General features: G+C 32.9%; 1 protein-coding gene across 1 annotated transcript in view; it reads right to left on the reverse strand.

Moving 5' to 3' along the window:
* Positions 1 to 14,851, reverse strand: part of LOC136981115 (protein LSM14 homolog B-like) — a 57,121-nt gene that overhangs the window by 2,435 nt on the left and 39,835 nt on the right. The window contains exons 5-8 of the mRNA XM_067277394.1: positions 13,149 to 13,382; positions 6,373 to 6,522; positions 2,607 to 2,747; positions 381 to 516 (exon numbers count right to left, since the gene is read on the reverse strand). Of these exons, the coding sequence (XP_067133495.1) occupies positions 381 to 516; positions 2,607 to 2,747; positions 6,373 to 6,522; positions 13,149 to 13,382 (661 nt within the window). The remainder of the gene's footprint in view (positions 1 to 380; positions 517 to 2,606; positions 2,748 to 6,372; positions 6,523 to 13,148; positions 13,383 to 14,851) is intronic.

The raw sequence follows: 14,851 nt of genomic DNA on the forward strand, positions 1-14,851 counted from the left end.
AATGTTAACCTTTCAACAGTGGGATAGTCAGGTATGGTGCTATTCCAAAGTAGTGGAGAATAAACATGGGAAATTTTTAAAGAATTTTTTCATGCGTTTTTTTCTCATTACTGTTTCGGAAAAAGATTTTGTAAACAGTTATGTCTAGTAAAGAAAAGTCGTTTTTTATTGTTACATAATTCATTTTTTATATAAATTTTTTTTTGTGGTAGTTTTTGGCGATACCCCCAATTATAAGGGAGTTATAATTGGAATTATAAGGGAGAGTTTCAAGAATTTAACGGATATATCCCTTCCTCACCACAGCCACATGATCGCCTTTGACGGATGTATCCGTCGGTGACTGCAGAGTGGTTAACATGCAAGTATTATTAACTTACCCTTTACTTCTCTCTGAAGAATCACAGCTAATTTTATCAAAAAATGAAATATTTTTATCATAATAAACTATTGCTTCTTCTTCTTCTTGGCCTTCTCTACCTTGGGTTTCATTACCAGAATCATCTTTCTTATCATCTAGTTTTAAAAAAAGATTAAACAATACAATCAAAATAAAATAGTTACAAAATTCTAAATACTTCTTTTCAATTTAAAAATTTATTTATTTACAATTATGTAGAATATAATACTGAATTATATTAATTAATAGTCAGCAGGACTCATTATCAGGCTATACCTTGAATAAATAAATATACACTAAACGATTATCTTAGTTAAAAATGCTAAAATTTGTAATAGGTAAATTTAAATATATAGATATCGTGGATAGTCTGATAAACCATATTTACCACCATAAAATAATTTTAAAAACATTTTAAACTTTGAAAAAATAAATTTTAATTTTTCATGTCAATAGGAAAGGCTTGTGTGTCATCCCCTTGTTCCAATCACTGATCTACAAATCTAATAATTTTGATACACCATTTAAATTATCTCAATCTGTTCACTTTACTTATGTTTTTGTACATATTTTGGAAAAGTAATTTTCTTTTTATAACAGCTTTTGTATCCAACGTAAATTCTCTTTATTGTCTATATAACATTGAATTACATTGTAAACTTCTATATTCTCAGCCTCTAGTGTGAATTTCAAAACATAGAAAGTGATTAACATTATGTCTGTGTTCTTTTTATCAAATTTTGATGTGTCCACTATGTTGTTTTCCCTGAAATGTATTTTGTAAGGAATATGTTTTACAAGTTTCTGGTTCTCCAAAAGTATGCTGTTTAAACTGATGTAAATTTCAAAATATACAACTGTATACTAACAAAATAGTACAAAAATAGTATTATTAAAATATTTCTACTGAATATTTTTGAATCTAATCTCACAAATTTTCTAATTTATCGACCAGACTTAGAATACTTAAGTTTAATTTCACAATTTTGATATATTTTATTTACTTAAATAAAAATAAATTAATATATATTAACTGAGATATCCTTTATGTCAGTTGGTGTCAAGAGACATTAAGAAATAGCAAATGTATGCAAAAGTTAAGTATCATAACATACAGTGGGTGAGGTGACTGGTTAACAAACATGATCCGTTCCAAAACTTTGTTTACTATCCGAATTGTTCGTTAACCGATTATCAATTTACCATAGATTTTTATGGGAATTTGATTAATTTGTTCTGAAGACCCCAAAAAATAAAAAGTATATACTTTCTTACTACATTTATTTATGTGTAATAATAAAAATACATATATACAGTCTTGCATTTTTATTATTCAAGTTTTTTTTTCTGTTTGTGAAGGTTAAAGAATCTGTCTAATGTCGATTGCTTTTCTCTCTTCTTCACAATTTTTCAGAAGTAATTAATAGCATTGTAATTATAGAGATCCTCAAGCCTATTAACCTCAACCAGGTTTGGATGCCATTCTAAGACCATTGTTCTGACATCCTCCCACTTCTTCAAAAGATGTTTAACAGCAGATATTAGCATTAATCCCCCTTTTCAGAAGAAAACCTATTTTGCAGAGTTTCTTGGTGTTGTTCTGTCATCAGATCAGTTTCCAATATGAGCTCTACAATGTTCTTTATTTCTTAGATGTGATTTTTGTTACTCCTTAAGCTGCTTGAGTCTTCTTGATAATACATTATCTTTCTTAGATAAGATTGAACTGCCGCCTTCTGTCGACCTGTTGAAGCCATATTGCCCAGCAACATCAGACATCTTCTGCCCACTCTCTACCTTTGCTATTATACTCTCACCTTTCGAAAATAAAAACCGTCAAAAAACTTAACGAGTGCCCGCCCAACAGTCTCGCAAATACCATAAAAAAATTTTTTCTGTCAGAAAAATAAAAGGCTGGAATTATAAGGGAGAGTTTCAAAGTTAGGAGAAATACTATTCGATCAGTATGTACTGGGTTGAGAGTCAATGTTGACATCTCTTGTGCTCTGAAAAGTTTCAAATTGTTGCCTGAAAACAAGGAAAGACCAATTGGTATTCATTATTTTATGTCACTTCTTCTTGTGTTTGTCCTGTGAGGTGTTCATTATCCGAACATAAAAATCTTTTGTGAAAGTGTTCATTAGCCGATCACCCACTGTATATCAAAACTCTAAAACTGTATATATTTGTAAATACATTTGCTCACCTGCACATCGAATACGATCACCAGTCTCTTCTTCATGGTAAGCATGTAACTGATTTCCAGTACTAGCAGAAGCTTGAATACCATCTGTCAATTTTTCTCCTGAAGATCTATCTTTGTCCTCTGCTAAATGCCTTCCATCCTCTATGTAAATTTTTATTTTAAAATGCATTATCATCTGAACATCAGTCATATTTATTTTTAATAATTACATGTAATGTATGGCATATAAATTCTTTTATCAAATCAATTTATTTGTTAAGACATTTTTTTGTAATAAAGTCTTACTAGATCCTGTCACTAAAAATTTGTTTTTTTTTGTTATTTTATGCAAACATAATATATAAAATTTTTAATAAAAAACTATTTATATAACTAGAAATGTGAAAAATTACAATAATTCTTATACTTCCTTTAGATTTTTTAAAATGAAAATTAAACTATATTCAAAATAGTGCTCAGACAAAAATTGGTACTCTCATTCATTCACAGAAAAAACATTTATATATATATATATATATATATATATATATATATAAAAGCTTAAAACTTAAATTTAAGTTCATCAGTATTTGCACATCATACTGTATAACTAAAAATGAAACAACTTGTTGAACACTAACAGCATCAATTTTTAATACATAAATGCCTTCAGTTACAGTAGTATCTATGGTCAGACTACTTATGTAGCTGAACATGTTTTTTTAAAAATTGATGCTAGATTTTAAAAGTTTATGTATTTTTTCCTATGTAACCAGTTATGTATGTTTTTATTAAGCTTATAAACAGATTAAGCTTCATAAATTAAATATCAATATATATTACAGTAAAGCTTGAAATGTCCCATAAACTTATTAATGTCCAAGGAATAGAGAATATGTTTTAAAAAAAGCAACAGTATATAAAACAGATAATGTCATCATAGAATCTATGTTACTAGCCATCTGAAATTGATGCATCACACAGCCTACAACACTATGGCTGGTGACACAGATAGGGGATGAGAGAGAACATTAAACTAATCCAGGTTCCAATCACTCACTTTCCTAAATGTGTTAAAATTCATTCTAGATGATATTTCATAATAATACTGTAATATCATCAAGAATGTCAAAAAAGTTAAATTAAATAAACAAAAATAAATTTTTTTGAGTTTATTATAGTTTTGTTTATTTATTTTATATATTGTATCTTCATAACTTATAAGGTCCTGTAATAACAATTTAACTTGTATATCCTGAAATGTTTAAAATTTTTTTTGTTCTACTCAAATGCAACTGTTGTTCATTTGTAAGTTTATCCTGAAGGTTGGTTAAATAAGGCTGAAAACATTAGAGATTAAAGTGATAAATGCAAATAATTTGATAAGTTAAAACATTAATTTTAATCTTAGTCCAATCTCTCACTGCCCAAAAAATGACCCATTATGGTAGAGGAGCAAAAAATATCAAATGCAAAAAAAAAAAAATTTGTTTTAAGTGGTTGCAACCAGTTGGTCCTACTGTAAGAATTGAAATACATCCACAAGAGCCGAATTATCGGGCTAGAGTTGGCTATAATAAATAAATAATTAATAAGACAATTTGGCACTAGAGCTTGGCGTTAAGCGCCATCTCTTACTAAACTTAATAATTATAATTAAATTAAATAAATTATTAAAATTATTTATTTAATTTAATTATATTTATTATAGCCAACTCTAGCCCGATAATTCAGCTCTTGTGGATGTATAGCTTTGTAACGGGTTAGTCGTTATTTATTTATATTTATACGCCTTGCTGGGGTTGCGATGGCCGGTTGAGTGCCTTGGGAGGATGTGGGCACTTGATGTGTCCCCAGCCGGCATAGTAATAACCGTCGATGGTCGTCATGTTAGCTTATATATACTGGAGGAGGCGATCGGACTGAAGGTCCGGGTAGCGTAACTGGTAACGTGTCTGCACGGATAGCAGAAGTTGCGGGTTCGAGTCCCGCTTCGGGCCGATTTCTTTTCCTCCAGTTCCAAATTATTAAAATTATTTATTTAATTTAATTATAATTATTAAGTTTAGTAAGAGATGGCACCTAACGCCAAGCTCTAGTGCCAAATTGTCTTATTAATTATTTATTTTATTATAGCCAACTCTAGCCCGATAATTTGGCTCTTGTGGATGTATAGCTTTGTAACGGGTTAGTCGTTATTTATTTATATGAATTGAAATACATAGAAATTAGGGACTGGATGCTTTGTTCTGGATGAAAGTGGTCTTTATGAGAGAGAGCCTTTTAGAATGGTTTCATTGTACTTGTATATTTACTTAGGGGTCATGCTGCATAGTGCTAAATTTGCCATTGGCAATATTTTTATTGAAGTTGTGATAAAATCCTAGTCTGCTCATTTCAACATGCAGTGTGAAACTGAATCATAAAGCAAGCTTCAGCTAAAGCAAAAAATTTTGATATCACAGAACCTGTGAAATACTGTTTAAGCATTGTGATCAAATGTGTTATTTGGAATTATTCATTAAAATATTATTCAACATGATTCCTATTCCTAAGCGACAGTGACAGTTTAACATGTTACTTTTGTTTTCCAGACTACCAGCACCTGTATTAATTACTAAGTAGAACTGGAGGCAATAAATAATTTGAACTGGCAAAAGAACTTTAAAAACTGGGAAAATAATTTGCATTTTTAAAAATTTTCCAGAGCAACCTGTTTACTTACATAACAGTTATCAGTTTAAAAAGAATAAACTCTATTTCTTTTGTTTAGCTATAATTTTTCAATCAGGAAATTATTATAAAATATGAAATACATTGAAGATAGTTAACTCAACTGTCAAAATTTTTGGAGTAAAGCAATGAATATCAAACTGTGGGGAATCTCTCTCTAATGGAATGAGATCTTTTCTAGGAAAACACGAAGAAATTACTAAAATTTTTGTGTATAACTCTTACATACACTCAATATTCCATCCACTACTTTATATACAATATAGCATTAAAAGCATTTGCAACTTCTGTATTTATTTCATTAAAATTACATTGTAAGTTATCATTGTAGTTATGACCACATTGTAATCTAGCGTGAAAGTTTGCTTTCATTTAGAAGTAAGTATCTGTAAACTACTTTATTTTTCCCTGTTTGAAATATAATTATGTACCATGAAAGAAATAAAAGAAATTGTGTAAAAACAGTTTTTTAGGATATATATTATTTTAATAAAACAAAAGACAGCAACAAAAGAAAAAAGGGAACATCTCTAAAAAGTTTGAGAACCAGTAAAGAAAAGAAATTAAATCAAATAAGTAATTGATAAAAGAATCATTATATTCCAGATGAATAACATACAAATTTTTGATATTTATATAAAACCTCATAGAATAAAGATAGAAAGTAAATATTAAATTTCAAGTATTATATAACTTCTAATGAATTTCTTGGTAAGGATAACAATTCATTTGTCATATGACAAATTTTGTAATAATGCAATTTTATAGCACATACAACTGTATGTTTTAAAACAAATTAATTTTAACAAATACTGAAATATTTCAGGGTTCTTATTTGAAATTAAATTTTTTGATAATATCTAAAAATTGACATTTCCAACTATGAAATATAATGTTGTAAACAGAATAAATATTTATTTTCTTACAATGTAATTACTTATATTTTCATAGCCAAAAATATATAGCCTACTGAATGAAAAAAAAAAGTTTTAATAAACTAAATTATAAATGAATATATTTAAAAAGTTATACAAATTATTATCTTGTTACAAACCTAATTTCGTCTTTGCAAGCTTCCCTTCCAGTTCTTGAAACTCTGCATTAGCCTGCTCAAAATCATATTCACTTTCAAACTGAAGAATATTTTTCTGTCTACCAGAATAATTTTGACGTCCTCGTTGATTTCTACCACGTCTCTGATTTCCTGATAAAAAATTATTTTGTGTAAAACTCTAATATGATCAATATTTGATTAACATTTGAGATTATACAAATCTCAAATAAAGAATTCAAAATTTGATAAAAGGTCCAAAGACTTTAAAAATACAAGAAAAATTCTAGTCCCCAATCATGACTATAATGATAAATTACAAAAGATAGTAAAATGATGGACTATAAACCCAAGGTTGAGTTTTAAAATAAACACTTGGCTTTATTTTAAAACTCAACCTTGGGTTCATAGTCCAACAAATTCATCAAACACGGTTTCAAAGAAGAGATAGTAAAATGATGTTAAATGAAGATTGGAACTATTATTCTTTGGCAACACTAATAACAAAAACTTGTTTTAATTATTGTTATTTGTATTTAATTGGACATTTTTAGTTTTGTCATTGGTTTGAATTCTTTACAGAAACAACAAAGTCATCAACAATTAGTGACTCACATCTCAATAGACTAATTTTTAGATTAGTTTCACAACAGTCCAATTTGTCATCAGTTTCATTTTGCCGTCTTTGATTTTGACGTTAATAATAATAATAATCTCTCCTCTACAGGTGTCATGCCACACACACTACACAAAAGCCTGGGCACATTACAATTGAATAGAAACACATACATCACACTACAGAAGGCCACTATATTGAATACATGTCACATTGTGAGAAAATTCCTGAATACAGACACACACACTGATACACTTCTTTAATTTCTGTTTTGGTTACTATGCCTTTACTTTGGTCCGGCATAGTACACAGCCACCGGTGTTAACCAACTATATCTCACTTACCCCAACATAATAATATTATTATTATTAATAATACTGATATTAATATTAACTGATTACTAATATTAACTGATATGTGTGGAATAGTATTTAAACACATTATTATTATTATTATTATGTTGGGTTAAGTGAAATGTACTCGGTTAACACTGGTGGCTGTGTACTATGCCGGACCAAAGTCAAGGCATAGTAACCAAAACAGAAATTAAAGAAGTGTATCAGTGTGTGTGTCTGTATTCAAGAATTTTCTCACAATATGACATGTATTCAGTATAGTGGCCTTCTGTAGTGTGATGTATGTGTTTCTATTCAATTCTAATGTGCCCAGGCTTTTGTGTAGTGTGTGTGGTATGACACCTGTAGAGGAGAGAACAACAGGTACAATGAGCACCCTATCCATCCTCCACAGATGCCTTATTTCCTGGGCCAGTTCTGTGTACTTGCTAATTTTTTCAGTGCATGCGTTTTGTATATTGTGAGTGTTTGGAATGGATATGTCTATAATGTATGTGATTTTATTGTGTTTGTCAATGAGTGTGATGTCTGGTCTGTTGTGGTAAATTGTTTTATCTGTGATTATGGCTCTGTCGTAGTACATTTTGTGCGTGTTGTTTTCCAATACTGTCTGTGGGATGTATTTGTAGTATGGTTCGTGGATGTCTGCTAATTTGTGTTTCTTTGCAAGCTCTTGGTGTATTGTATTTGCTACTTGATTATGTCTGTGTAAATAATCTGTCTGTGCCAAGAGCTTGCAACCAGAGGTGATGTGTTGTATAGTTTCTGGCATGATGTGACATTTTCTACATGTGTCATTTGTGAGTGTTGCATCTTTGAGTATGTGTTTTCTGTAGTTTTTAGTATTTATGACCTGATCCTGTATGGCAATCATGAATCCTTCCGTCTCCCCAAAGAGGCATCCCTGAGCTAACCAGCTGTTTGACGCAGTTTTGTCAACAAAATCCTGGGCCAGATCATAAGGATGCCTGCCATGGAGTGCCTTTTGAGCCCACAATTGCTTAATGGTGTCTATGCTTTTTATATGTTGTGTTGTGTCCATATGTTGTGAGTATAAGTTTAATGGTGTGTTATTCGAGTCTGCTAGAGTTACTGCTTTATGTAATTGTGATGTTTCTTGTTTTTTGTAGAAAAACTCTCGCAGTGACTGTATTTGTTTGTAGTGAAGGTTAACTATGTCAATCAGGCTACGTCCGCCATCTTTACGTGGAAGGGTTAGTCTTTCTATAGCAGATTTAGGATGATGTTGTTTATGCTTAGTAAGTGTAGTTCTTGTTTTCCTTTGGAGTTGCTCAAGATCTGTGTGAGTCCAATGTATAACTCCAAAAGAATATGTGAGTACTGGGATGACATATGTGTTTATTGCTTTAACTGTGTGTTTTGCATTTAACTCTGTTCTGAGAATAGCATTTAACCTACTTTGGTATTCTTTAATTAATCTTCGCTTTATTTGTGCATGTTCTGTTAGTTTGGCCTGTTGGAATCCTAAATACTTGTAGAACTCGCCCTCTTTCATGGATTCAATAACGTCTCCATTTCCAAGTGCAAAATCTTCTTTCTTCAGGATTCCTTTTTCTATGTGAAGTGTTTTGCATTTATCTAGGCCAAATTCCATTTGTATGTCCTTGGTGTATGAATGTGTGATTTGTAGGAGTTGATGAAGTTGTTTTTGTGTGGATGCATAAAGTTTTATGTCATCCATGTACATGAGATGTGACAGTGTATACTGTGTTGTTTTTTCGTGTCTGATATTGTAACCATATTGCGTGTTGTTTAACATGTTGGATAATGGGTTCAGGGCTAAGCAGAACCAGAGAGGACTCAAGGAATCTCCTTGAAAAATTCCTCGCCTAATAAAAATTTGGTTTGTTTGTATGGAAGTGTTACTAACCCTGAGATGTAGTGTTGTTCTCCAGTGCTGCATAGTGTTTTGAAAGAATGCAATGAGTGATGGATGTATTTTGTACATGTGTAGGATATGTAGCAGCCAACTGTGTGGAACACTGTCGAATGCTTTTCTGTAGTCTATATATGCCATGTGTATGTTTCTGTGTTGTCTGTGTGCTTGCCGTAGAATGACTGAATCTATGAGTAACTGTTCTTTGCATCCCCTGTGGTTTCTACGACAACCTTTTTGTTGTTCTGTTAGAATGTCGTGTTCTTCAACATGTTTGTATATTTTGTTTGCAATACAGGATGTCAATAATTTGTAGAGTGTTGGAAGACATGTAATTGGTCTGTATTGTGTGGGGTCTGTGGTATTGTTGTTTTTAGGTTTCATGTAGGTGATGCCCTGAGTAAGAAAATTTGGCATGTCTTGTGGATTGATGATGATGTGTGTTAGATGTTTAGCTAGTTCCTGGTGCAGTGATGTAAACTTTTTGTACCAGAAATTGTGAATGTTGTCTACACCAGGTGTCTTCCAGTTGTGTGTTCTGTTAACAGTGTATTGGAAATCATGTATGTTTATTTCAACACAGGGCATAGTTGGTATGTTGTGCAAGTTTCTGTTCTCCTCCTCGATCCAGCCTGCATCAGCATTGTGCGTGACAGCACTGGACCAAAGAGAAGACCAATATGTTGTGAGTTCTTCTTCTGTTGGTGTGCCACTGTGCTGTGTATCAGTGTTTGCTTTGTTATTAATTTGTCTGTAAAAGAGTTTTTTATTGTATGTAAATAATTTATTTTGTTGTTTTCGTAGTGTACATGTTTTGTATCGTTTGAGTCTACGTGCTTTGGCAGCAAGTTTTTGTTTTAGTGTATCAATGTATTCTGTAATGCGTGTGTTGTGATGTTCGTGTTTTGTGTGTGTTTTTATTTTCTTGAAAATGTTTTTGAGCTGTTTCCTTAATTTGGGTGTTATGTTGTTTTTAGTGTATTGTGTCAGCCTGCCTAATTGCTGTCTAATGTCATTTATTTGTATTTCTATTCTTCTCTGCCAGGCAGGCTTGTATAGTATTGTGTTTTCTGTGTATTTGTCTGTGACTGTACTTTCAGTCCATGGTGTGTCACTACTGTGACTGCCCCAGCATAAACTAATGTATGAATGTCTGCGAGTGTAGAAATTGAATGAATGTAGTGTGGTAGTAAGTGAGTGTTTACATAATTTAATGTTTTTCCTACTTCCTTTGACGTGTTGATTTTTGGTATTCGTGGTCGTTGTGTGGGATCTGTGCCTGTATATTTAGTGAGTGTTTCCTGAAATATAAGTGAGAGCGTATTAACTAAATCCAAGTTTATGTTATCAGTGATGGATGAGGAAGTGTCTGTAGTATCGTTAGTGGTAATTGTTGTATGTGTGTTATTATCAATGCTTGTTCCTGGATTATCCTGACAGGTTACATGATCTTCATTAATGTTAGATGTTTCTGTCTGTTGATGTATTTGATCAGCAACCTGTTGTTTGATAAGTTCAAGTGTTGTTTGTGGAATAAGGTTGTTGTGTATAATTGTTCTTTTTTGATCAACAACCCTTTGTTCGGTGACAGTGAGATGAGAATACTGTTGTGTGAATCTATGGTGTAGTTGTTGTCTGTATGCTGTCATGTTTGTTTCGAGTTTTGTGATGGTGTAATAAGTACGGATGATAAACTCGTTCATTTCTACTGTCCATTTCATCCGTTGGCGTGGTTTTCCAGCCTTTGTGGTCTGTGGATGCATTGCCACAGAAACACCAAGGCTGGGTTTGTTCCTCACATCTGTTGAGGGCATTGCAGTAGCCATGCTTGGGCCGGTGCTGCTTTCGCCACCGGTAACCAAGGGAGACTGTGACCTATTTTTCGAACGTGAGCCTCTGCCTAACCCACGAACGCGGACCTTGTTAACCCGGGCGACGTCCGAGCCGGTATCACACTTTGATCTAGTTATCACCATAATAAATATCTCCACTGAATGTGGGTGTGGTCACTCTTAGCTTCATTTCTCCCCATAGACCTTGCTGGCATGGGTGTCCCTACCAGGAGCTTGTGCTCCAGCCTGCATTGCCCTATGGATCAGTAAAATTACTGGGCTCTCCCACCACGACCAGGTGGTGACCACGGGAGAGTTATTATTGTTATTATTATTATTATTATTAATAATAATAATAATGTGTTTAAATACTATTCCACACGTATCAGTTATTCCATTTGAGGTATAAGGGATGATCAAAAAGTTTCCGTTCAAAGGCTGTACAGTCCAGATTTGGTATGCCAGTCATGCAAAAGTGCCGTGACCATATAGGCAAGCATCCCACTGCTTCACCAGGTTAAATAAAACCCATTGGTAAAACTCCTGTTTCAGCTGCTTGAACAAGTCCGAAACTGCCTGCTGCACTTCTACGTCCGACTGGAACTGTTGACCTTTTAAGGACTTCTTTAAGGGACTGAAGGCGTGAAAATCGCACGGGGAGAGATCAGGACTGTAAGGCGGGTGCTTGAGTGTCTCCCACTTTAGTGCACGTAACTTCTGCATTACGACATTTGCAGTATGGGGACATGTGTTATCATGAAGCAGAATCATCCCATTTTGCAGTTTTCCTGGACATTTCACCTTAATTGCACGTCGTAATCTCTCCAACATTTCACAATACTGTGCCCCAGCGATGGAGACACTTGGTTCCTTGAAATCAATAAGCAATGGGCCCTGGTGATCAAAGAACAGGGTAAGCATCACTTTTCCAGCAGATGACTGGCTCTTGAACTTCTTGGGACGAGGGAGATGAAGGATGACACTGCTTTCAACTCAGGTTCCCAGTGGTGGCACCGGCTTTTGTTGCCAGCCACAATGCGCTCAAGGAATGTGTTGCCTTCAACATTGAAACGTATCAAGTGCTTCAGGGAAACAGCCATCTGGTTTGATTGTTGTTCAGAATTTAACGCCCGGGGTATCCATTGGCTGCAGACCTTATGGTAGTCTGACTCCTGCCAGATTATGTGTTGCATGATACCAAAGCTTATGTCGAGATCTTTTGAAAGCGCACGTATGGATATGTGACGCCCTTAAATGGAAACTTTTTGATCGCCTCTTATATATTATGATTCAAAATTATTTATGAAAGATTTAGCTTCTGGCTTTATATGGTTAACTTTCAACATTCTTGCTCAATATATAAGAATTGTAGATTTAATTGTCATTAAAACTTTTTTTTTCTAAATCAGACATGGGATATATGGTGGGACAATAAGGTTGTGTGGTTTATGATTTTTTTTTAGTTAATTTAGCTGAAAAATAAAGAAAAAGACATGTTTTTCCCATCAAGATTTGTGGGACTAGATGAAATGCCAACTTTAATCATCTGTGTTTGTTTAGTTATGGCAAAGCAACATTTGGGCAATCTGCCTAGGGGGGATGCCTTCTGGGAGATCTTTTTAAGGGAAACTGCCCCCCTATTTATGCGTTACAGATGTGGAGAAAACCCGGAAAACTCCACATGGCCAGTCCATCCAAGCGAGGCGCAAACCCATGACCCAAACTCCCAGTGTTCAGGGTACGAAGACTGCTTGGCCACTGGTAGGCCTGAATCACCTGTGTGTGTGTGTGCGTGTGGAATCAGAGTGACAGTTACAATTGTGCATAAATATGTTGCAGGATAACATACAGTGCCTGCCTGTATTCCTCCATGCCAAACCAAATTGCCAAAAGTTGCCACAATGTTCATTTACAAATTTTTAGTAGTATTACATTAGTTTACTAAAAACAATTAAAAACTGAAATATAACTAATCAAATTAAATAAAAATTTTGCATTACAATAAAATTTACTATTTCAAAGACTGAATAAAGATTATCGATACAATTAAATATATATAAAAAATTATCTATACTTACGGCCTCGCTGCTGTGATCTCTGTCCATTGTTGGATGAACGCTTTTGGGTTTGACCCGAAGAGGATAGATGCCCAGTGTTTTTGTTTGTTTGACGTTGTGACATCTGCTGTATCTGTGATTTACCATCTTTTACTTCTTCTCTAATACTCCCTGAACTTGATACTTGGACAGTAGCATTAATAGTGGGACTTTTCTGTTGTTGTGGAGTGGGAGTTGGAGTACCAGATCTTGAACCTTAAGAACAAAATTTTATTTTATCAATTTAAAACTTTTAATCTGTATTATATTATTTTTTGGAATATACAAAATGGTATTTAAAATATTCTTAACAAAATAATTTAAATTGCACATCACACAAAAAATTTATTTTTACATCAATAGTAATAAAAATATTTATAAAATTTTGGCAGCAAATGAAATGTAGCATATCTAATCATAGTAGGAACATTTAAATAAATATAAAGTAATTTTCTCAATCTTATTTAATCATCGTTAATATTATAGTAATAATAATTAAAATTATTTACCAGATTCACTTGAAAGTAAGACCCACTTTTTGATTTTAGTATCTCTGAAAATAGGGTGTGTCATAGGGTATGTTCATAAAGTCAAATGAGTTAAACATTACTAATGAGTTGGTCATAAAGTACAAATTCCATTCAGTGTGCATGCTTGATGTTAGTGATGTTTCAAATGAAACTAATGAAATTCACAAAGGAAAGAGTTAGTTTACTTTGTTAAGAAAATGACACCCACAATATTGATGTTTCTAAATCTACTAGTGTGTTTAAATTGTGAATTAGTGAAATGATACAAATAACTGTTCACCTGAAGCAATCTAAGAAAATTATTATGGATTAATTTCTTTGACTTTACAAACTTATCCATAGATTCAATGTAACACACCATAATCAGCAACCTTTAGTTCCAATCATCTTATTCCTCTGTCACTACTCCCATTACTTCATTTTAATGATTTTATTAAACCAATATTTGTAACAGAAAATATTTTAGTAGTCATCTTGTTAGTCCATTACAATAACATCATAAGTACTTGGATGAAAATCTCAGAAAAAGTTCTGCAGCACTCAAAAAATGCTGCATTTCTTAGACTTTAAACAGCATCAAACGTGATTGGATGTAGAAAGATTTGAACATTGAATCCAGTGTTGATTAGTGTGAAAATCAGGAGTGAGGGAAGATATTTTAATGAAAATATTATAATAATATTTTGAAAGTAATTTAAAATTTAACTTGATAGAGAAATTGTCTATCTTTGAAAAAGGTAGCACTTCCTCTGACTCAGAGTGTCACGATTTAGTTCCTCCTAAATTGATAGTTCAAGTGCAGTATCTCACTGGATTAAGACTGCCCAACTTCCTCTTTGTGTTGGAAGCAGTTTGTGATATTTCCAATAATACTATTGGGTAGAAGGTTAGTATAAAAGGTAAAAGATCACTTTTTTACTTGATTTCATCTGATGTCTTCACTGAATGTCAAATGTTTAGCCAATGCTCTCATTTTGGCACGTTACCGAGTGCCTGAGATTTTAGCCATCCTTTCTCCAGTTCTCAACCTCCTGAACTTCCCCAAGAACTACTCGACTCTCCTCCTCAGTTATGTATAGACTACAGGTAATATGACTAATTTTTATGTAAACTCTCTCTCTTGGGATAGAGTTAAAGGTTTAGGATTAAATATCC

Source organism: Centruroides vittatus, unplaced genomic scaffold, assembly GCF_030686945.1.
Source record: "Centruroides vittatus isolate TY-2023 unplaced genomic scaffold, ASM3068694v2 contig_1162, whole genome shotgun sequence".
Lineage (NCBI taxonomy): Eukaryota > Metazoa > Arthropoda > Arachnida > Scorpiones > Buthidae > Centruroides > Centruroides vittatus.